The 22,857-nt window shown below is 45.3% G+C and overlaps 1 protein-coding gene across 7 annotated transcripts in view; it reads right to left on the bottom strand.

Moving 5' to 3' along the window:
• Window positions 1–22,857, bottom strand: part of LOC136019956 (serine protease inhibitor Kazal-type 5-like) — a 110,594-nt gene that overhangs the window by 15,300 nt on the left and 72,437 nt on the right. For 2 of the 7 annotated variants that reach the window (XM_065690610.1, XM_065690614.1), the window contains exons 2-4: window positions 10,911–11,004; window positions 2,492–2,538; window positions 896–972 (exon numbers count right to left, since the gene is read on the bottom strand). In XM_065690610.1, the coding sequence (XP_065546682.1) occupies window positions 896–972; window positions 2,492–2,538; window positions 10,911–11,004 (218 nt within the window). Of the gene's footprint in view, window positions 1–895; window positions 2,114–2,491; window positions 2,539–3,588; window positions 3,702–10,910; window positions 11,005–22,857 lie in introns of those variants that run through there. The other 5 variants (XM_065690611.1, XM_065690612.1, XM_065690615.1 and 2 more) reach the window with 5 other exon arrangements.

The following is a 22,857-nucleotide window of genomic DNA, read 5'->3' as shown; positions in this document are numbered from 1 at the left end:
TGGAACATTGCACTTTTTGTCATTCAAATGCAAAAGCACATCTATTTGTTGTGTCTTTGTGCCCTCCTTTACTGTGTTACTTTTCTCAGGCTTAAAGTCCAAATTCCAAGGATGACTCACTGTTTATTATTATATCCCACTGCCTCAGTAGTTGTATCAACCTTACCCAAATTTTTTTGGCTTGCTTTGTCTTCATCCCTTAAAATCAGGATACCAAAGCTAGGTCATATCATTGTTGTTTGTCTAAAACTTCAAGTTCCTTTTCAAGGCCCATTCCATTTGCAGTACCTCACATAAATTGCCAAATTAATAATGAGTCAGCAGGTAAGCAGCTGATATATGTTTCTTTTTACTAAGCCACTTAGAGCCAGTATAATACATTTCATCCTTTCCTCTTGCATCATCAGTAGCATCACAGGAAACCATCAAGAAATCCTCCACTAGCTCTTTTTCAACAGAAACAGGCAGTAAAGACCATTGCCTCAAGCTTAAACTCCTGCTAAAATCTCTATTGTAGGCATGCTAAAATCTCTATTGTAGGCATACAAAAATGGATTTCTTAGTAAGTGTGACAAGAAATTCCTGGCTTTCTGAATTTACCAAAAATTGCATTACACTTTTTTCAAAGTCAATCTGGTTGGAAATTTGTATTCCTCCACTTACACAACTGAGTTTGTTTGTTCTTAAGCTGTTACATCTACTAATAATAGATACTCTCACCTATCAATAGAACTTTTCACACTCAAGAGAAAACATTTTCACACACAAGAGAAAGAGCTGTTACCAAGAATGTGTTATATCAAATCAATACAAGTAGTACAGTAAGAAATTATGGTCTTCCGGTTATGTCACTATGCTTTTTAAAGAACAAGGGCTCTCTAATCCGGTGTCTCACTGTCTTTATGGGAGCTCCCACGCTGTGTCCTCTGCCAGTCCCACATTCCAGCACAGAGAACATCAGAAGTTACTAACCTGCGAAGAAGCAGAAAAACGCCAGAGCAAGGACCACCGAGGCACCTTCTATTTTCATGGTGAGGGTGGCAGCTGTTTGCCTACGTTGACTGTATTAGTGCATTGCTCAATGAAACCCAAAGAAAGGGCTCAGGTCAGATCACATATATATAGATGACCAGATTCTCCGCCTTCATTATGACATAATCTTCCCAAGAACCGTCATTAGCTGCAAAAACCAGTTTGATGACAGTAGTTCTAAATTCTAATGATCCCATTAACACAATTAATTTCCATAAGGATGGGACATATTTGAGTCACTCCCTGTATTTTGTCAAGGTAAGAAAACTATGAATAGATTATTTTAGTTCCCCACAGCCAGAGGAATTCTTGCCATTTTTAGAGTGGTTCATAAGACAGAGGTACCCCAGTTGACATAACACTAATACCCTTTTTCATCTCAACAAAATAGCTGAAAGGGTTTTGTTTTGATAACTTGGCTCCAGCAGAGACAACAGGAAGGCAAGATCACTCAAGGCCTCTGGAAGTCAGCCTGCTTTTAATAAAACACCTCAGTATGAACCTAAATAGTAAACTTTCAGGCAAGGTTGAAAAGCATCAAGTAAGGAGCCTTGTTGAAATTCTGAGTTTGATGCTATAGTTCACATAGCAGCTGTGCTAACAATAAAACCATACTGCCAAATTCTCATCCCTTTCTTGTCTCTCCCTTGTCTTCAGAAGGGACCACAGTGTTACTAGTGAAAAACCTTTGCTCAGCCCAGGTGGGACCTGGCAGACCATACAGATACTGCTCCAGCAGATCAGCGCTCAGAGGTAGGTTGCTATTGATGCTAAAGGGCCCAGCACAGTAGCCCTGCTCAGCTGTCTCTCAAAGAAGCGATAAAAAGAAAGGTTGTCATCCTGCGCAGGGTTTCTCAGAAGACTTGAGAGAGGGAAATAAAGATGACATCAAAGTTCTGGAATGTGATTTACGTGGGAAGAAGCTATGTGCCTTGTTGTCCAGTTAAAAGAGAACTGGGAAACAGAAATCATTTGCAAGGTTTGAAACATGTGGACAAGTGAGTCAAGCAGAGCAGAGGGATGAGGGATTCAAAGACAAGCAAGCAGGCTGTGGCTGTGCACAGAGTCAGCTCAGCTCCACCTGAGGAAGAAAACATACTTCTGCATGACATATGCATTCATCTGGACTGGTCAACACAGCTCAGTATAAATCCTTCTGATAAATTGCTGCCACATGTTTCTCAGATCAGAATAGTTGTTAGTAAAGTCCTAATTTAGCCAAGTAGGGTCCTAATTTAGCGTGTGGTCATCCCTAACATTTTTTTTTTACTCCAAATTAAGCTACGTGCAGGTTCACAGTGGAGATTTTGGAACAGAGAAGTAAACTGCCTACGGTCATACAGATGGTTCGTGGCAGATCTGAAGAGCTGCGTGTTGCCCTGAATCATGAGATAATTTCTGTATGCGTATTTGGGCGTGGAATTAGAGGGGAGGCCAACAGGAAGAGAAGAAAACTAACCTGATAGAGCACGTCTTGGTAAATCCTTGGGAGAAATTGGAAAATATCTGGAATGGAAAAAGCAAAAAATGAAATGTGCATGGTAGCTTGAAAGTGGATAGAGCTTGGAATCTGAAGGACAAAGCCAAACAATATTCTTTGTTACTGAGGCATCTTCCCATGATGTCAGTCATGAGGTAGAGTTTGGGGAAGAGAAGGTGCATTTTTTAATTGGTTTTGTTTTTAAAATTTTCTTTTCCTTCAAAACGTCTATTCCTAGGACAAGTGACACAATCCCCTGATTCAGAACAGCTGGCAGTGGGTACCAGACCTGGTCAGACTGGCCAGGTGAGAGCAGCTTTCAGCCTGGCAGTGTAGACAAAGTCAAGAAATGAGAGAGAGATTAGACACCCAGGTCCTGACCCTAGATCAGCCCTGCAACCACCACACCTCCCTCCCATCATCTGACTACTGGAGAACACTGTCCTCCAGCTATACATACACCAACATGTGGGAGATGCTCAGAATGGTCCAAACACACCTTGATACCAAAACCATGTTCAGTACCAAAACTCAAAAGAGAAAAAAACAAAAAAACCAAAACAAAACAGAAAGAGAATGAAGAATTTCAAATGAGAAGGATTTGAAAGCTGGAGAGGGACTTCTTACAAGGATATGTAGCAACAAGGGATAATGGCTTTAAACTGACAGAGGGAAGATTCAGATTAAATCATAGGATGAAGTTCTTTAAGAGTGGTGGGACATCGGCACAGGGTGCCCAGAGAAGCTGTGACTGCCCCATCTGTGGCAGTGTTCAAGGCCAGGCTGCATGTTGCTTGGAGCAACCTGCTCTAGTGGAAGGTGTCCCTGCCCATGGCAGGGGGTTGGAACTGGATGATCTTAAAGGTCCCTTCCAACCCAAACTGTTCTGATTCTATGATTTCCCTCCCAATTATTACTGCACAGCTACACCACCAACAGTATGAAATGTGATGTCAGGGGATGGGAGACCCCTGAAAAGCCATACGGTTTGAAGAATTTGTTCCTGTGTGCTCGAGTTACACAAACCTGAGCAGAATGAGGGATAGCAGCAAGGGTGTCTTAAATATAAACCTTACCTGACTCACTTGATTGCCTATATTGATGGATTTACACTTTATTGATGGATTTACACAGTAACATCTCAATCCTGCACTGGAATCCAGACAGCCCATTAATTTCCATAGGAGATCTGTAGAAGAGAACCTGTGCTTCAGCAGTGGGTTTATTACAGCACCTTGCTAATCTTAATTCAAAAATGATGCCAAGCAGCTGCAGAGCAACATGCTACAGGGAAAAGCAGCTAAAGGCAAGAAGAGATATTCCAATGACTCTTTTGTTCATGTCAGTTAAAATTTTGGAAGAGAAAACAGCATATAAATGATGCTATGCCTGGCAGGACAGCTCTCACTGGGTCCATTTTCCAACACATTCTGCTAGGAAAACAGGAAACAGGATAAAAATAATCATGGAGGAGCAACTAGGAAAATGAGAACACAATATTAAATTTAGGCAAACTCTTGTCAGGTGGAAACCGGAGAAGTCGTGAGGAGTTCTAGGGACAAAGTCCTACAGCCACCAAGCTGGGCAGGACACAGCCACAGGGACATTCACCTCTTCCCTCTTCAGGGTCCTGAGGAGTATGGGGAGGGGAGTCCAATAAGCAGCTAAGTGATTCACACCCCAGTTAGTGATGACCATGCTCACGCTCCCTTTCCTATGATGTTTCTTCATTTCACTCCTTCATAGGCTGCGCCTGCACAGGAATGCGTCTATAGATACATAAAAATAAATGAGATGCCTTGTCCACTCTGAAAATTGATTTCCTTCCCTTTTGTGGCATGGCACTGTTTTGCAGATGGGATCACCTCCTGCCTAATGGGTTTAGCATCACCTAGGAATGGTTTTGGCAAGGGAAAGCTTCCTGGCAGTATAACTGGCTGGGGGCTTTTTTTTTCAGAGCTGCTGGGGGCGGTGGGAGGGAAGGGGAAGCTTGTTTGTGGTTGGGGTGTGGATGTATGCGTAAGGACAGTGAAGGTTTTGTTGGTTGGTTGGGATTTATTGTTGGGTTTTCAATAGCTTTTCATTGTTTGAATGCCAGTCTCCAGGCTGCCCTTAATGCTCAAGAGCGTGAGCTTGTGCAGCCCATTCTAAACTTAGAGGAAGGCAGCATTTTGGGTCAGGTATCCAGAGCCACCACAGCAGGACAAAACAAACCCTGATACAGATCTGCAGCCCACATTTTACCTGCTTTGGCATTGCTGTGAAGGGGGGAAGGAGGGTGGCCAGGGACAGCCCCCTTTCACAGCACTGTTTGCCTTTTCTCCTACTGGAAAACACACACCTCTGCACTCACTGCTGTAACTTCAGTATTATCAACATAATTCAGCAAGCAAATGGGACTTTACCAGGCATCACCACTGGGTCCTTAGACCAGACTGGGAAAGCAGCACATGCTTGTCTCTGTGCTGCTAGCACTGCTCACTCTTCCTCCTGCTCACCAGCCAAGCTCACACCACCAAAACCTTCAGAGCACGTGCTCTCAAGTGGTGCCCTCTCCAGGGGTCCCGTTCACACAAGCACAGACAGCCTTCAACGCTAGGTCCCATGGCCTGCTCTCCTTTCCCAGGGAATTAAACTCCATACCTAGTGGAAAGTAACACTAGTAGGAAAACTAAATCACACGTATTTCCAATAAAACTACAGTCATGCCTATATTCCCACCATAGTTGTCCTTTCCTGTCCTGATTGACACACTTTTTACTTCCCTGCCATCTCTTCCCTCTCAGAGGATCCCCATCACCACCACTGCTTAACTCTTGATTTCTGAAACATTGAAACTTCTCTCTTTTTCCGTTGACCACTACAATTCTCTCACAACCCAGAGATTCTCAGGACTAAAAGAGAAAAGGAATAGTTGTTCAGCCTACTTAACAAAGGAAACCCAGACTAGATGGTATTTGGCTTCACAGCCAGAGACCAGAGCTCTCAACTTCATCAGCGTTTCATGAGTTATACCTCCAAAGTGAGACATTTCACAATGCAGGGACTGAAGTCACCCATTTTTAATCAGTTTCTGAACATTATTACACTTCAGGTTCGGAGCCAGCAGCCCCTTGCAGCTCACTTTGGGCTCATCTGCAGCTGTCAAATAAGAAATATCAAGGGTATGTAACTGTGCTGCCAGAGTTGTGGTTTAACCCCAGCCAGGAACTATGCACCACCCAGATGCTCACTCACTCCTTCCTGGTGGGATGGGGGAGAGAACTGAAAGAGTAAGAAGTGAGAGTGAGAAAACTCGTGGGTTGAGATGACAGTTTAATAAGTAAGGCAAAAGCCACACACACAAGCAAAGCAAAACAAAACAAGGAATTCATTCACCACTTCTCATCACAGGTAGGTGTTCAGCCACCTCCAGGAAAGAAGTGATCCATCACACATAGCGGTGATTTAGGAAGGCAAATGCCATTGCTTGGAACATCCTCCCCTTCTTCCCACAGCTCTGTATGCTGAACATGATGCTCTATGGTACGAAATATTCCTTGGATCAGCTGGGGTCAGCTGTCCTGGCTGGGTCCCCTCCCAATTCTTTGTGCACCCCCAGCCTCCTCACTGAAAAGGCCTTGACTCTGTGCAAGCATTGCTCAATAGCTAAAACATCCCCATCCCCAATTATCAGCACTGTTTCCAGCACAAACCCAAAACACAGCCCCATGAGCTATTATGAAGAAAATTATCTCAGGCAAAATCAGCGCACACATTAACACTGTGAGCTAACATAGCTTTTTGGGCTGCATCTGCATAAGCGTGGCCCAGAGGTCTGCTCTGCACATCTTCAGGATCTTTAGGATTCATCTCTGTTAGCAAACAGAGAGGTCTTCCAGCCTCCCACAGACACCCAGTTATGCACCCATGGTGGGTTACACAGCTGCAAGAAGAACTACAAATCTCACTGATGTCAGCACACCCTGGGAGGCACCTCATCCGTGTAAAAACATGGTATCCATTCCATGCAAGAACAAGGTTTATGACAGTGGACAAGCACTTCTGTGACCAAAGCCCAGCTGCTGAGCATCCAACCAGTTGAAGGAAATTAGTTGGAGTCTCTAGACTGCAACTGTCCCAGAGCTCCCTTGTTTGTACCCACTATTGCTGCAGCTCTGGTGAGTGCTGCCCAGATCTCCAGGGAAACAAGTCTTGGGTCATGCTGAAGCCCCACTGCCACTGACCAAGGTCTACACCGTGGTCCTTCCCCTCCAGCCAGGATGAGCTTCCCGAGCTCTAACAAGAGTTCCACCGGCCTGACCCAGGGACAAGCCCATCCCAAGAGGCCGCTCATTTCCCACCGTTGTGTTGGGAATGCAACCCAGCTCACCAGCACAGGAGCTGGCTCTCCACGCCACCTGGCTGCACCGCTGCGAATGCAGAGCGTTAACTCGCAGCATCCCGGAGCACGATTCCCTGGCGGGTGACCAAGGAGGGGAACTGCTAGAGGCCAGGAGAGGAATGACAGGAATTCCCCGATTGCGTCCACTTCTGGGAACCAGGTGCGCAGCGAGTCCCATGCATCCCAGAGTCCATGGAGTGGAAGCAAAAAGCGTTTCAGAAACATGCCCAGAGCATGGCAACAACCTTTACGGAATAATGTATAATAATGATCTGTGTCAAGTGGACTTACTGTATCAAAAGGAAAGGATGTAGATGAATTTCATTTGGATCGGTTGCTTTGCAAATCTTTGCACCCAGACCATCTACCAATTTCCCCTAAATCCAGCATCTACTGCATCTTCTGGACTCAGTGTCTCATGGGTCATGCCCTTCCCTGTCATCAGGTTTCCTCCTGCCCAAATCTACATATAGCTCTGACCTAAAATCCACAAAAAGCACCTTGGGTTATGAACTGCCTTACATGCCATCAGTCCATCCAGCACAGAAAGTCCTGGGTCTCCTTGTCAAATCTGCAATGCAAAGACAGCAATTTCTAGCACTCTGTACTTGAAGCAGAGCATGGGTCTCACCTTTGCAACCCTTCCCAGACCATGAGCCACCATGACATGTGTCTGACTGCTCTGGACAGGCCTTTGCCCTGCTGACTTAGCTTGAACTGTGTCAGGGAGGAGGGGGAAATAAATCAGGAAGTGAGCAACAGTGAGATGTGTATGTCCAAAAGGCAGGGATGAGGCCAACTTTGGAAGATCACAATAACAGTGTGTAACACATGCCATCTTCAAAGGACTAATGAATCCTTACAAGGTTCCCCTATTATTATTTGCATTTCGCAGATGGGTACATTAAGATGCAGAAGGCCGCATTATCCTCTTGGTCATACCTATTTTAGCCTATTCATCCCTGGTCTTATACTGGAACTCATCCCTGTTGTGTGAGAGATCCTCTCACAAATCAAAACAAGAATGCTATCTCTCAGACAGGCCTGGTACAGGAATCCATGGCCTGATTTGCATGGCACACCAGACCAACTGGTCCTATTTATGTCTCCTGGCCTTGAAAACAGATCAGCTTATCAATTCTTCCCTCTCATGAGGCTGAATGGTACATGAAGCTCTGGCTTACTGCTGAATTAGATTTATAGATATATATATATATATATACACACATACACTTATCTTTTTCTGTATGTGAAATATAAGACAGAGGAATCCATAGGAGAGATACATCTTAGTGTCTAACACACCATCAGGCCTCATTCCACCTATTAGTCTCAGTCTGGCCATGGAGAGGTTCCACCTTCCAGCCAGGAGCCTCCCCCAGCTCAACAACTTTTATTCACAGAGGAATGCAGCTGCCTTGGGAAACTGTGCTCACTGGGAGAGCAAAGCTGCTCCCCAGTCTATAACCAAAGCCATGTGGGGCTGGGGTTGCTGGAACCAGTCTCTACGTTCAGAGGGAGATCCAGTGTCAAAGCAACAAGCTCTCCCTGCCGACCCCAGGGAAGCAGCCCGCCATTCCTACTGTCAACACTTTCTAGGGCGGTATTTGCTTGTTGAAAAGCACTAGGCTGGAGATGGCAGGAGTTGGGTTTTGATCTACAAAAGGCCACAGCAAGTAACATCTGCACAGTGAAAGGATTTCCCATGGCAAAGCACCACGACATCCCACAGAGCTGCAAAGGACTTGCAGCCTCAGAACGTCACCAGAATCTGCGCTTTGATGGGCCTTACCAGAGCAAGCTGATTTTACTGCAGTTAACTGTATCTTAGACAAGGGTAATCAAAATCTCATCATTCAGGGCATAAATTGATCGCCTGCAGGGTTTACAAAGGAATTTCACCTCGTGTGCAGCATTGCATAACCACACAGATTCATTGTGGGTATTTTCCGGCCTCGGCTGAGCACCAGCTATGGGCCACAGCTAGAAGCAAAACGTGGCACACAGGCTGAAAAGCCAGAGCCATCATGCAAAGACACACAGCCCTATTGTTTGGGAACAAAGTACAGTATTTTTCTGACTCTGGCTTCAAGTCACACATGGAAATAACAGACAATGACTGTCATTGGGCTACTGAAACAGCAGAATTTCAACAGAGGAAATAAAATCTATCCCAAGATTGTTTTCCAGTGGACAGCAAGAAGGGTGCCTGGAGAGCCTATGAGCACAGTGCACTAAGGACTACAGAACAGAGAACAACCATTTTGAGCAATGTTGCCCCATCCTGTGCTGCCAGTTGGACCCTGTAAGTGCTACTCCGATGAGGATTACTATAACCTCCCCTCAAGCAAGGACTGAGCCCTTCCATGTCACCCAACAGCCTTCATCACCAGCCATCCCCACCTGAACAACAAGGGACAAGAACATAGTGTTTTTCTCTCTCCAAAATTATTATTTATGTTTTATCAGTAGCAAAGGATCCAGTGTTGGAACTGGCCGCAGGGTGTGGTGGCCTAAGTGCCAGAACCCATCGCTGCAGTAGCAGCAGGAGGCCAAAAACACGCCCCGTGTGGGTGTTGGTTGCTCTTAGATTATAGTATCACCGCACCCCGCTCCGCTAATTGCACTGTGAAACTCTGATCTCTACCCTATCCCTGTGATGGCAGGTGCCTTCAGCCACTCATGTGATCCTTCAAGGCATGAGCTGCTTCTCTGAAGTTACCTATGGGAAAGACAGTATCACAAATTTCTCTGCCTTGTAGACGGGAACTGAGAATAAGGCATTCTGTGCATGGATGTGAAAGACCACATTGTCATTACTAGAGGCATCTGCTGCCATGGGTTGTGACTAGAACTGTATGCCAAAGGGGATAAATTCAACAGAAAATTATCAACTTTTCACTAAAAAACAAGCAACAGCAACTGAAAGTACAGAATGTTTGCATGAGAACTACAGATTTGCCATAATCTTCTGTTTCTTCTTTCATATCCCCCAAATTTAGGAGCAAGTATACAACTGACATGAATATCTGCATTTGGTCAAAGCTCCCTATTGTTAAATTGAAAGCCACAGAATGTCTTCATACACCCGTAACTATTACTTTACGGCCACTGTACACCCTCCCCACAATGTGTTGATGATGTGGCACTACCTAGGGAAAGACTTGTCCCTTAATGCGAGATGTAAAAAGGCTTAAACACCTTCCTATGGGAAAGGGAGGCATACTATCAAGTAGCCTTATTACACTCAATAGCATCCCTCTGGTTGCTAAAGAACAGTTCAGCCTTACCAAAGATAATTGCACAGCCCTTGATGCTTCAGCAGGGAAAGGAATCACTAGAAATGCATTAGAATTTTGGGAAATTACTTTAGGTCCAACACACTTAAAGAAAACAACTCAATTCAGTCCTTAATGCTCAGCTGTCTCCACTCACACATCAAAATCTAAGTTTCATGAAGGCATTAAATGGGTAACCCTGGAGATTGCTCCTCTGCACGGTGGTCAAATACTCCAGAGTACAAGTCTGCAGTCACCAGATTCCTTGCAAGTTTGTACCTGATTTTCAGCTAATATGCTTGCTACTGAACTGATAATCCCTATGCTCTGGTGGGAGTGTTTGCCAGGCCCTTTTTGGCAAGAGTACTAGGATACCATGGCAAACTCCAGCTAGCATGTCTTCCCTTACCTGCAAACATGAGACTTCTGACATTAGTGTTCCACAATAAAGCCCTCTTTAGTATCTGACACCAGGACTTGTCTACACAATACCTTCTAACCAGACACGAGCAACTCTGCTCATACTGAGCAGAGAAGAGGTTACTCCAGCTGCGCTCTGAACTGCACAAAGGCTGAAGGAACACCCCATCAACATCAGTCTACACGGCCAGTAAGCTGGGGCACACCATGCCTAGGAAACATGCTCTAAGTTCTGCCTAACCCACAGGTCCAGCCTGCCTCTGGACTTCCCTACAGGTATGGAATATGCCTCCCAAAAGTAGTGCTAAACACTTACCAAGTGGTGATCTGAGCTAAAGGCACCTTCCAGCATCTCCAGCAGACATGGCTGATTGCCATGGCTGTCTTGGCCTTTTGTTCCAGCTTTTCTTCTGGAGGAGAGAAAAGAGAGGAATGAGCCATTTTCCTTCTCTACATCACCAGGGACTGCACCTACAATGCGGCTCCTCTGCATCCTGCACTTCTCTGGCCTCTCACCCTCCATCAAAGAGGGGGAAAAAACCCTTTCCAAAGTGTTTCTGAATCTTTTTGTCTCTTTCATCCTGTTTGGTGCCATCTGAAGCATTCCCTCAGCCACTGCAAGCCATCCTCAGTCCTTTTGTTTGCTACAGAAGCACAAGCACCTCATGGGAGTTCAGCACACCTTTAACCCAACCTGCTTCCCCAAGGACTGTTATAAACCATGAATTTTCCACAGGCACTCACCCACAGAGCTCTGTTATCCCAGGAATGCACTCTCTATATCCTGAGGTTTACCTGGTTATTTTTAACTACCTGTTCACTTGCATTTAATAACACAGTTTAACACAACACACTAGCCTATGCACCCATATTCGACTTAATAAGCACCCCATTGCAGCCGGGTTGCCAGTCTAATGGTGAAGCAGGTGAGCTAACAGAGGCCTAATGTTAGCAGTGGGAAGCAACACATTCACCATCAGTGACTGATTAGCAAATTGGCTATTGGGAGTGGCATGTGGCAGACACCAACAGCATCCCAGTAGCTAAAACAAGGCCAGGGAAAGCCCCAGATCAGTGCTACTTCAGTTTTTTCAAGGAACATCAAGATCACGATCTGGCCCTTTTTTATCACCACTCAGTGCTTGGCAGAAGGGTAAAAAAGCAATAAAACTTCAAACAGGCAGTATGCAGCAAAGGACCTCAGCTCCTGATTGTTTTCAGCTTGTCCTAAAATATCCAGGGTCTGAGCTGAACATACTCCAACTGTTTGCCCACAGTGGTGCTAGACCAACAACAAAATTGCCTTTCCTGGTGGACTGCTGGGATTTCCCAGCCTGTGATCCCTTCCAGTGAATACAATCCCTTCCCTGATGGGATTGGACTCACTCTTTGTTTCCTAATGGAAAATAAGGCCATAATCCAACATTTGGACTACAGGAATGGAGCCCTCTGAAGAGGATTTAGTAAGTTTGCATAAAGCTTCTATTTGCACCTTTTGTGGGAGCTGGTCAAAGAGCTGAGGATGCCACATACCAGCTGTTGCATGGGAGTACATCTGTACAAACATGGCTACACTTTACGTACAGTGTTAACCGAAAAGGAGATCTTCCCCTTTGCAGCACTGAAACAGGAAGCTCAGCGATAGACAGAGCGCTGGGGCTGGAAGGCAGGGATGGAGCTGCTGTCTCAGGAATTCCCCCTTCACTTCAGTAAGTCTATGCTTGTAGCAAGGTAAGTATCCTGCATTTGCAGAGTCCTTTTCCTTTCTCTCTGCTCTGAATCTGTCACATGCAAACTAGATCTGCTCTGCTGCCTGTCCTACCATCCAGCTGCTTTTACTGCAGAGGTTCATCCTTGTGGGAGTTACTGGCTGTCCAGAATGTCTGTCCACTCATCACTGGCTCAGGACCAGATGCAGCATACAACTCTATCAGTGTCCAAATACTATATTTTTATCCTCTTGAATTCATTGCCGTACATGTTTGGTCCCATGGGCTGTTTGCCTGGTGTGCTGATATTAGGGAACACACTCTACCTTGTTAATCACAGCTGTTGGAGCCATGGAGCCTGCTTCCAAAGATGTAGGACAGAGATACATCCATGATTCACTCTGGCATTAACACTGCGCTACTTCCATGGAGCAGAGAAGTGGAAAGGACCTCCCAGGTCATCAAGTTCATCTGCCTGTCTTCACTAGTAACCACATCACTAGATCAATTAGGAGATGTTTGATTGGCCTATCACAGCTAATGGGCTCCTCAGTCTGGCAGAGGAATAACAGGAGTCAAAGGCTAGAAGCCACAACTAGCAAGATCAGGCTGGAAACAAGGGGTGACTGTTTAACAGTGCCTGAGTCTGTGCAGGAGAAAACCAGTCCAGAGCATCCCACATCACAGGCAAGTTTTCATCTAGTCTGAATGTTTTGTCAAGACGATTTTATCCCCTGGCTTTCTGCCCCAAATCCAGAAGTCTCTGGGAATCTCTGGACTGCTGCTACATGGTTTGTGAGAGGTAACAAAGAGGAGTTGCCATCAGCTATGTAATAATACACTTACTGGGATTTTTTATTTTGCATCTTCCCTGTAAGACATCTAGAGGAATCCACAAACTGAAAGAAAAGGTTAAAAAAAATAAATCACTGCTTAAAGTGAGACAAGAATTAACTCAAAACAATCGCCTGGCTGCAGCTAGCTGGTTTAAATCCCGCCCTAAGAGCTACATCCATCGTCACGTTTACAAAAGCAAGCAGTTAAATGCAATTTAGTATTTGTTTTCAAGGTATGGCATCAAATAAAATTGAAAAATACCATATCCATACGCCCTAGGCATTTTCCCACATGCTTTTGAAGCTGCTCTCCTAGAGATTAGACTGACATCTGAGATAATTAACATACCTTCAGGATGGAGATTTAATTAATAACAAATAAATAAGTCTCTCATTTACTAAGAAACCTGGACAGCTTTTGTTGTAATATTTTCTGTCTGAACACACACACTGCACCACGGTTATAGTGGTACTAGTACCCACTTTGTGGACACCATCAATTCGGGGGGGTGGGGGGGTGGGGGTGTGGAGGGGAGGGAAGGGAAGAAAAGTTCAGGTGCAGTTAAAAAACTTTCAGGCCCACTGTGAGGTTTTGCTTCATTCTTGAGCTTTTCTACACTCCACATACAATCAAAATACCTCACTTTTAAATTATGCAAATCACTGCAACAATGACTGCAAGTCACTGCAGCATCTCAGACACATTCAAAATCAACACTTGCATTGCATGTGGTTCTGTTTCACATTTGTGTGGGATGCTTAGACTACGTGATTTAGTGCAATTGCCCAGAATTCACAGACCATTTTTCACAAAGGATGCTGAATTTGTGATGAGAATGTAATGGAAGGGATTTTGAATCACTAAGTGACAGGATATTACTTCATCTTGCCATGGAGCAACAGAACAGTTAAGTTCTTTTCAGGAATGGAGGATACCAACAAGAAGCTGGTGTCCTCCAGGGGTATTTGTAGGACCTCTCAGAAAGCATCAGCTTTGGAAAGGTGCAAAGATCCTATGAAAAGAAAAAATGTCTAAGTATTTACACTTGATTATAGCACTGTTCCAGGGAATAAATTACTCAGTCTTTCCCTGTTTAGTGAATGTTTGAAACCCCTTTCAGAGGATTATCCCATTCAATCTATCTTGATGGGATCACAAGGCCTGAGCAAAGGATTCATGTCGAGGATTTGAGCTGCATTAGACTTGTTGCACATACTCAGCTGGACAGGGCTGGTCATGAGGAGATCACTCAGGTCTGCACATTGGGAAGGGCACCCATGGACATTAAAGTGCCAAGTCTTGCTACAAGAACAGCCAAAATAGACATCTGCTGGGATCAGAGTGATAGCAGTGACACATTCAAGAACACCATGTAGCACTCATGCAGACCAGCAGCTCTAAAAAGCTGTCTAAGGAAGAGGAAGGGGTATTCTTTCATACTAAGGATATGCCTCTGAAAACAGTTACTTCTGTCAATAGGATGAAAAAGGTCAGTGCAATGGAAACAGACAACTGAGGACCAGAACATCAATTGCCTGCTGGATGCTAACAGGGTGGTCTCACATCTGGACTGCCCCCTACTCTGAGCTGGCGAAGAACTCATGGTGTGGTCCACATGGTCACCACCAATGCGGGATGGAGAGAACAATCTTCAAGGCAAGATTTAGCTAGAAGCTACCAGGCTAAAGGCCAGGATCAACTCAGTAACAGAAATGCTTCCTCCAGTGCCCTATAATGAAATCCAGAGTCATTGCAAGGTTCAGAGTATAGTACCTTGAAGTCAGGCTTGAATAGGAAGAACCTATACAGTAAAGCTCCAAATACTAAATCCACATAAAAATGGATCAAGGCTATTGGCACATAAAAAAGGTCTTTTAAACTAAATATTGTGGGAAAACCAACAGTTTGACAAGACATGTGGTTTGGGAAAATGTGGTCTCCAGTGGAGAAGTCATGAAAAATTTGTATCTTTGAATAAAAGGATAGGAGAGAAGCCAAAAATCAGTCAGGGAGAAAACAGCAGCCTGCAGCCCCAGCAGACATCCCTCTCTGGCCTGCAGAGAGAAAGAGAATGGAACGAGACACCATATGTGCACTTCTATCCAAGCACCAAGGGTTTAAAAGCAAGGTGAATGAACAGCAGTGCCCTGGTTTCAGGTGGGGCTATTAACATACCCAGCACCTCAGAGATCTGGTGGAGGGAATATAAGCAGCAGAACACGGCAATAAGCGGGCACAAATTATGCAGGAATGAGAGTAGTCTGTGCAGGAGGAGGAGCTGAGCAGCAAGGAGCCGTGTAGTAAGGTATACATTAAGACAAGCTCAAAGAGCACAACCAATCTAACTGTATCAACAAGTGCCATAGAGTCCCCAGGATTGCAGTCCCATGCCCAGACATTATAGCATTAAAGTTACTCCATCATCCACCCATCCAGAACAGGGCAACAACTGCAAAACTTTAAGGGAGAGGAGTGAGGCTGTGATGGATATAAGAGAAGACAAGCACAGACAACAGAAGATGCCCATCTCCATTTACAGACAGGATAACAGACAGCAGTGAAGATGTCTACATTTAAGACAGGAAGCTACTGCTCCCTCCAGCAGTAATTTATGACATCTGAAGCAGAGAGCCTCTTTTTTAACACATCCTGAGCAGCACCCAGGAACTAGGAGGTTTGATTTTAGGTATATTGTCTGTGGTTCTTTGCACCCTAAAACTGACAGTCTCGAAGGCAGCCTTGCAAGCCTGTTACTCCAAGTTTAACTTGGGTAGGGAGTCACCGAAAAGCACAGACACTTGTTAAAGTTAAAAAGGAAAAGCCAGTAAGGAAAAACACACCCAGGAGATGGGAAAAAGTCATTAGAGTTAGCATGCATCTCTTAAAAGGGAAAAAAATTAGAGTAAAGCTTAAAGTAGGACTATTAACAGTAAAATAATGCTTTCTAAGTAGAAGCACTGTCCAAATAATAAAAACATAAAAACAAAGACTGAAAAGTAAGACCTGCAACTGTGCCAAAATACACAAAAGATCTGAGCAGAATTTTCCAAGTCACAGTCACTAATAACAAAATACATTGAAGAATCCGTGATCACAGGGCTAAGGGAACCTCAAAGGAAGATAGCTCCATGGTAGAAAGTCTAAATTAACTCTTATTCACAATAAACTGATAAATCCCAGTGATGCAGAGCAACAGTCAGGGATTAAATTCCCCCTGCAGCACTAAAGGGGCTCAAACACGCCATCACCCAGCTCAAGCTCTATAGTGCACTTTTGGGGGAGAGGAGGGAAAGCTCATATAAACAGAGCAATGACGTACACAGAAGAGGAAGACTGGGGAAGACTCATCACAGGTTTTGGGGAGGCAAAAAAGAGTCTTTTTCCCAGCTCAGAGTGGGGGTCAGTCCAGATGTGAAACCACACTGTTAGCATCCAGCAGTCCCTTACAGTGCCCCCAGGTGCAGGAAAGCAATGGTACTGCTTGACACAATGATCTTTTGTTTCTAATGAACCCATTTCAATATCCTTCCTCTAAAGGCTTCTGAAGAATGCAAGGGACCATAAAGGAGCAGCTTCTTTGAGTTAAAAATGGTTAAAATTGAGAACAGTCATAAGAGGTGGAGGCGAGACCCAACAGGAATTTCTGTAGCTCAGCTTTTTGTAAATGACTCTGAAAAGGCAATTAGCAAAGGGACAAATGGAATGATTCAGAAGAGTTCAAACCTGCAGGTCAACTGAGAGAAAAGCACAAGTCACTCATGACACAGTGGCTGGACAAGAAAGTGGCAGACATTTCAATATTGAAAAACAGACAGGGGAAAAGGCCAGCTGTATTATACCTGCATACACAGCTCTACTTTAGCAATCACTGGCAGGGGGCATATTAAGGAAACATTGTGGATAAGGTCACAAATAAATGTCACCTCATTGTTAGGCAGCAATCAGAAAGGTTTAGCACCTGATAAGAGCTGTTAAGAAACAGGGACAGGCTAAAACGAATCATTTCTATCATGCAGCTGTACTATCATGCTGGGTCTGCTCAGCTGCGTCATTCTGCACAGTTGTTGCACCATGGCCTTCATCATTATCACAACAGGGATGTGGGGAACTAGACAGGGCACAGAGATTCTCCCTCTCCTAGCCAGAGAGGGCAGAAATGGGAAGGGCTTTTGTCTAAACTCACAGAATTCCCATAGTGGAAAACAGGCTACAAAGGAAGGGTATGGTTAAGGCAGAGTCCACAAAATCAGGAGTGACCCAGAGAAAATGAACAGTAGATGTTGTTCAGGATTACTCATAGCACTAGAATTAAGGGATACTAAATAAATTATCATATAGTAGGCTTAAATAAACAAAAGGAAGGTTTTTTTCCACTCCCCATACAATCTAATTGCATTGTGGAACTCATTGCCCCGGGATGTTGTGGATGCCGAACACATCAAGGGAGTCAAAAGTCAATTAAACACATTCATGGACTGGTCCATCAGTGGCTATTAAACATGATTATGGAGATGCAGCCTCTGGCTGACAAGTCCCTAAGCCACATGAAGGTTTATCACAGGAAGAATTACTTTGTGCTCGCCCTGTTTATTTCCTTCAGCATCCAGAGCCAACCATGGTCAGACCCAGGGCGCAGGTACAGGAGTTATCCCAAGATTGTGCAGGCTCTAAGAGTTCATGTAGACATTCTCAGGTCTCAGCACATGCCAATTCTGGTCTAGAGATCTGGACTGCTTCTTTGTCCTTGTCCCGAATTGACACTAAACTTTCTGAAAACAGGGTGGATTGCCAACAACTTGGGCTAAAATTTGGGGGTTTAAACCTCAGAAGATTCCTAGGACATGAAATCCAAAATCACACCCAGATGTCAGCCCTTTGTTTGGATGTCATGATTTATATTCCAAGTGACACTTCCTCTTCTGTCTCCCTAACAATGACAAAACAAAGAGCTATAAACAAATCCTGGCTCCAGATGTTCCTTTGCCCTCAATTAGTGACCAGCTTGGCTAATGCTGTTTCATCAGCCCTTTGTTTCAGGGTGGCAAGCCAACATCAGCAAGTAGAGGACACTTTGATGGGCTCCCCCCCTTGGGATGCAACAAATTCCCAGGACACTCCTGCCCAACACTCACTACAATAACAAGCATGGGGCTGAATTACTGCCCTCGACAATGGTTGGTACGTGGAAAAACTTGTGTTTGCTAATTACCACGATTGCTCCATATAAATCACCCTCAGGCAGCCGCATGCAACCCCGGTGAGCCGCAGCCCTGCCCCTCGGCAGCCCGCAGCAGCAGCACAGGTAGGGATGATGTTTCCTCTCTTTGAAGAGCCTCCCCAGCGTCGGAGGTGTCCCACCCACTTGCCAGATCTATTCCTAGACGTATCTGTTTCTATTTATTTTCCCACTAACTGTTACGCCGGTGCAAAGAGAGAACGTTGAGAATCAGTCAGGCCAGACACATACGTATGCTACAAAACAAAGATTTTTTTCCTCTTCCTTTGAAGCCTACTATCCATTATTTTTGATAAGAGGTGCAGCAGATTTATTTCTCTGGTTTGAGCACTCCTAAGCCTCTTCACTAAGCCTGGCAGCCAGAACCTCAAAGCAGATGCCAAACCCTGCAATCTTTTTATGTATGGTAGAAATAATCCCTTTTCCTACTGCCTGGAGGAGCTGAACCCTGACATTCACACAAGCCATGATGGACTGGCACTCAGGAGCTGAAACAGAGGCAGCAACAGGGTCTCTTCTCCCTACAGAGCACCTTTTCTCTGCAGCCAACCAACAACCACACACTTTGCTTTTGTCTAAGCTCCACCCAGAGTCTCATACTGAGGTCGGAAAGAGATACACAGATCTTTCCCCGGAGCCCATCAGATCTCCACAGGGACATTTCGGCAGTTTTCTCCCTGCAGAGGATCCTTTTCTCTTCCTCCTTCTGCAGTTTCATTTCCACCTTTAGAAACCTCCTGAACTGAAGCATAGAGCCCAAAGAAACCTTTGTAAGAGGGTAATGCAGCCTCCATAGTCACCCATAGTTCCAGATAAACATGAGCCAAGCTAACAAGTTCCTTTTGGCTGGCTGGCTGCCTTGAGCTGATGAAGTCAAACTACACGAGTCACAACAGCATAGCCAAATCCCAAGTACCAGCATAATTGCCAACATTTTGAACTAGAACAAGCCACAAGGGCAGAGGGAAGCCAATAGGAAAAGGAGTAAGTCAAGGGGAAATACTTGGCACTTCACTTTTGGCAGGGAGGAGCTGATCAGCTTTTACTGTGGAGGAATAAGGAGGAGCAAGAGAGGGAAGATCCACTTTCACTTCGCTCCCAGGATGCCCAAGGACTTTCACATTCCTGCACAGAGAATAGCTGCTGTAAGTCTTTACATTTCATAATGATAGATTCCTCATTTAAAAATAAATCAGTGCAGCCTGGGATGCATGCCAACACATTTCCCCAGTTTTCCCACATCCTACATTTTAAAGGCAGCTGATGAGTTCCATCCTTCCTGATCCCTCATCCTTCCTTTAATAACTCCCCATGTTCCCATAAAAAAAACCCAATGCACTGCACTCCTCACCTTTACATTTCCCCAGACCTGCAGCCCCCTGCTTTGGCTGCTCTTGTTCAGTTTCACATCACATTGCATTACTGCTTCAGCACTAGCAGTCTTTGAAGTTTTCGGTAACTTCTCCCATAGGCATCACCACTGAACCCTTTATGCACCAGGTCTAAAAAAACACCTCTACTGAGTTTATCTCCAAAAATACAGACAACCTTCAGGTTGATATTGTTCTCCAAAACTTACATAAAGGGACCCAAGGTTTGCAAACAAGGTGCTCAAACACACCATGCTGTGCAATATGCGGGCTATCAAACCTGGGATCTCATTACACCCTCTGCCTCCCACTTGGGGTTATGTGCCCAGGTCATATCTTGTTTCAAATTAGACTGGAAGTTCATCATGCCAGTGGCAGTGGCACACTGTGGCACCACTTCAGCAAACAGGATCAATAAGCAAGACTAAAGACAGCTCTCAAGCACAAAAAAACAGAGAGGAACACCCAGAGACGTGGGAAAATCTGTGCCCCTGCCCTGAATAAAGAACAACTCTCAAGATGCTTGAATAACTTCAGAACATCCATGAACCTGACTCCTCTGTGATGAACTTCATTTTTCACTTCTAGCCTCAGCACTTCACAAATTGCATGAACCTAAGTGAAAAGATGCTTTGCAGTCTGAGATTCAGTTTTTTTAATGTTCTGTTTCATCAGCACAGCTCAAAGATTTAACTGGTCCATTCAAACTGGGTCATTTGTGTTGTAGACAACAGGGCACACTCAGCAAGCAGGGATACAAGGATTTTGAGTAGTGAGAAAATAAACAACCTGTTCTTTCTCAGCAGATTGTTCTGTGGCAGCCCAGAATCTCACACTCCCCAAAGCCTGCTTTTACCAATGTCTTACTCCCCTGACTTCTGTTGCAGGACTTACCTTTGCACTTAAGCTATCCCTCCCGTGATAACGCTAATGCGGAGGTGCTGTCTGATCGGCTTTTCAGCCAGTTACACCCAGAGCCGCAGGTGCTGCCCTTCCATTAGGGCATACCAAGACCTGCCGTTTATATAACTGCCCATCACCTCCCAGGGTCTTTAAAAAAACTGAATCATTTTTCCAATAGCCTGAAGAAGCCAACCTGGAAGTCTGTTGTTTATCAGCTGGGCTATAGGGAATGGAGATATTTGCCACTGGCCACCAAACAAGTCAGTGGTTAGGTAAGACATTCGCCTTCCCTGGAGCTGAGGCTGGGGTTCAGTCCACTATCCCCCACCATCTCCCCACACTCATCAGCTCAGGTCCATAATAACTGCAGGGAGGCTTGGGAGGTGAGGTAGCACTTACATTCCACAGCTACTTCACCCTGCTACAGCAGTTTCACCCCTCTTCACTGGACATGATTTCTGTAACAAGAAGCTTTCAGTAATAGAAATTCCCAGCCCAAAAAGTGTAATTCTAATAGTTCAGGTACACGACAGAGATTCCCTGCTTCACAGGAGGCCTTAACTCCTTCCTCCCCCTGCCCACCCTTCCTAAAAGCATAATCTCTGGAGGTTCACCTTTCCCAGGCCTAGCACATGACCACTGGATTTTCCTTCTACAGGAGCCACTGACACCAAAAATAAGGCCCAAGAACTGGTTCTGGTGATTTTGTATAAGCAGGCATAATGAGACTACCCTATGGCACTGCCAGTTTCAGAGCAGCGTGTCATTGGACAGCATTGCTGTCACTGGCAATACAGACCTCCAGAGATGGTGGCCCTCAAGGTTAGAGGGGGATCATGCAGTGCCCACAGAGGTGAGCACACTTATTCACAGAACACAACAGCACTAGAACGCAGAGCTGTCATTCCATGGGAAATCCCCAGTTTCAGACAGGATTAGCTTTGCTCCTTTAATCATTCTCCATCCAACTGGTGCTCAGGACAAGGGGACTAGCAGGAAAAGCTTCAGCCTCCCCCTCTTACCCTTTGGTTGCAGCAGTAGTTACAAAGACCCGCAAATGAAACCACCCTATTTGCATGGCATTTAACTTGGCACTACAGTTTTCCTGCTAACAGGAAGGGTTCCTCCAGCTGGGTGGGGTAGGGCTGTCCAGGAACAAAACCCTTTTCTACAGAAAAGGAGGAAGAAGTTAGTTGTCTCCTGCCTCATCCCAGAGCTTTGGAGTGAAGGCGCTTCTGGCAACAGCAAACAAGTGCTCAGCAGCACTGCAGTGATGTGGTTTAAGAAGAAAATAAACTTTTTTGAGCATGGAGCTAAGGAGGCCCGAGGCAGTAATGGGTACAGGATGAATAATAAACCCATCTAAGCAAAAAGCATGAGTCAAATGCAGATGAAGAGTTCCTCATATTTCCCCCCTGTTTTCGGCTGTTCCTTGGAAAACCCATATGTTTTATGGATACCCTCATAATGAAAACATTTGGCTGCTTTCTTGAACAAACCTTGGATAGCCCAAAACTGGCTGTGTGGGCTGAGTCCTCAGCAGGGTACAGTAACCAAAGCAGAAAGAAACCTCCTCCGGGGCTGCTACAGCATTTGGAATGGGGGAAGTGGAGCAGAAATCTTTGCAAAAAGGCTATTTACATCTGTTTGACCCTTGTAAGACAGGTCCCCAGGCTCTTCCCCACTTGGAGGCATTTGGATCACAGACTGCAGCAGCAGTTTGATCCTTCCCAGGGGAAAGAAGTGGTGCAGAGCAGCCACAGGTAACCTCCAAGCAGCACAGACAACCTGTGCAGAGCAGCGGATGCAGACATAGCAGTCCCATCTGCTTTGCAAGTGTGGATGGGGACCACAGCAGGCTCCCTGCAAGGACCAGGGTGCTGTCTGCTGTGCTGCCTTTTGGCTCACAGTCCCACATTTGCAGGAGAAGCCAATGAAAGTGAAAGATACCTGCGCCTTTCTCCAGACTCCACCTTGCCACCCCAGCCTTCCCCAACAGGCTGCTCCTCCCTAGGAAACTACTCATCTTCTCCCACTCTGATCCCTTGATCTGCTTGCCAAAGCCCAGCCTGGTCCAGAAGGGTCTGGCTGCCCAGATACTGACAGTCACTGCAGTGCTGCAGATCAGCTCTGGGTTACCACAGGGCTTCTTTGCTTTGTCCCAAATGCCCATTGGAGGTCCACAGGTTCATCCATCCCAGTACCACC

Source organism: Lathamus discolor, chromosome 10 (assembly GCF_037157495.1).
Source record: "Lathamus discolor isolate bLatDis1 chromosome 10, bLatDis1.hap1, whole genome shotgun sequence".
NCBI classification, from domain to species: domain Eukaryota; kingdom Metazoa; phylum Chordata; class Aves; order Psittaciformes; family Psittacidae; genus Lathamus; species Lathamus discolor.
This window is presented reverse-complemented; position numbering and strand designations above follow the sequence as displayed.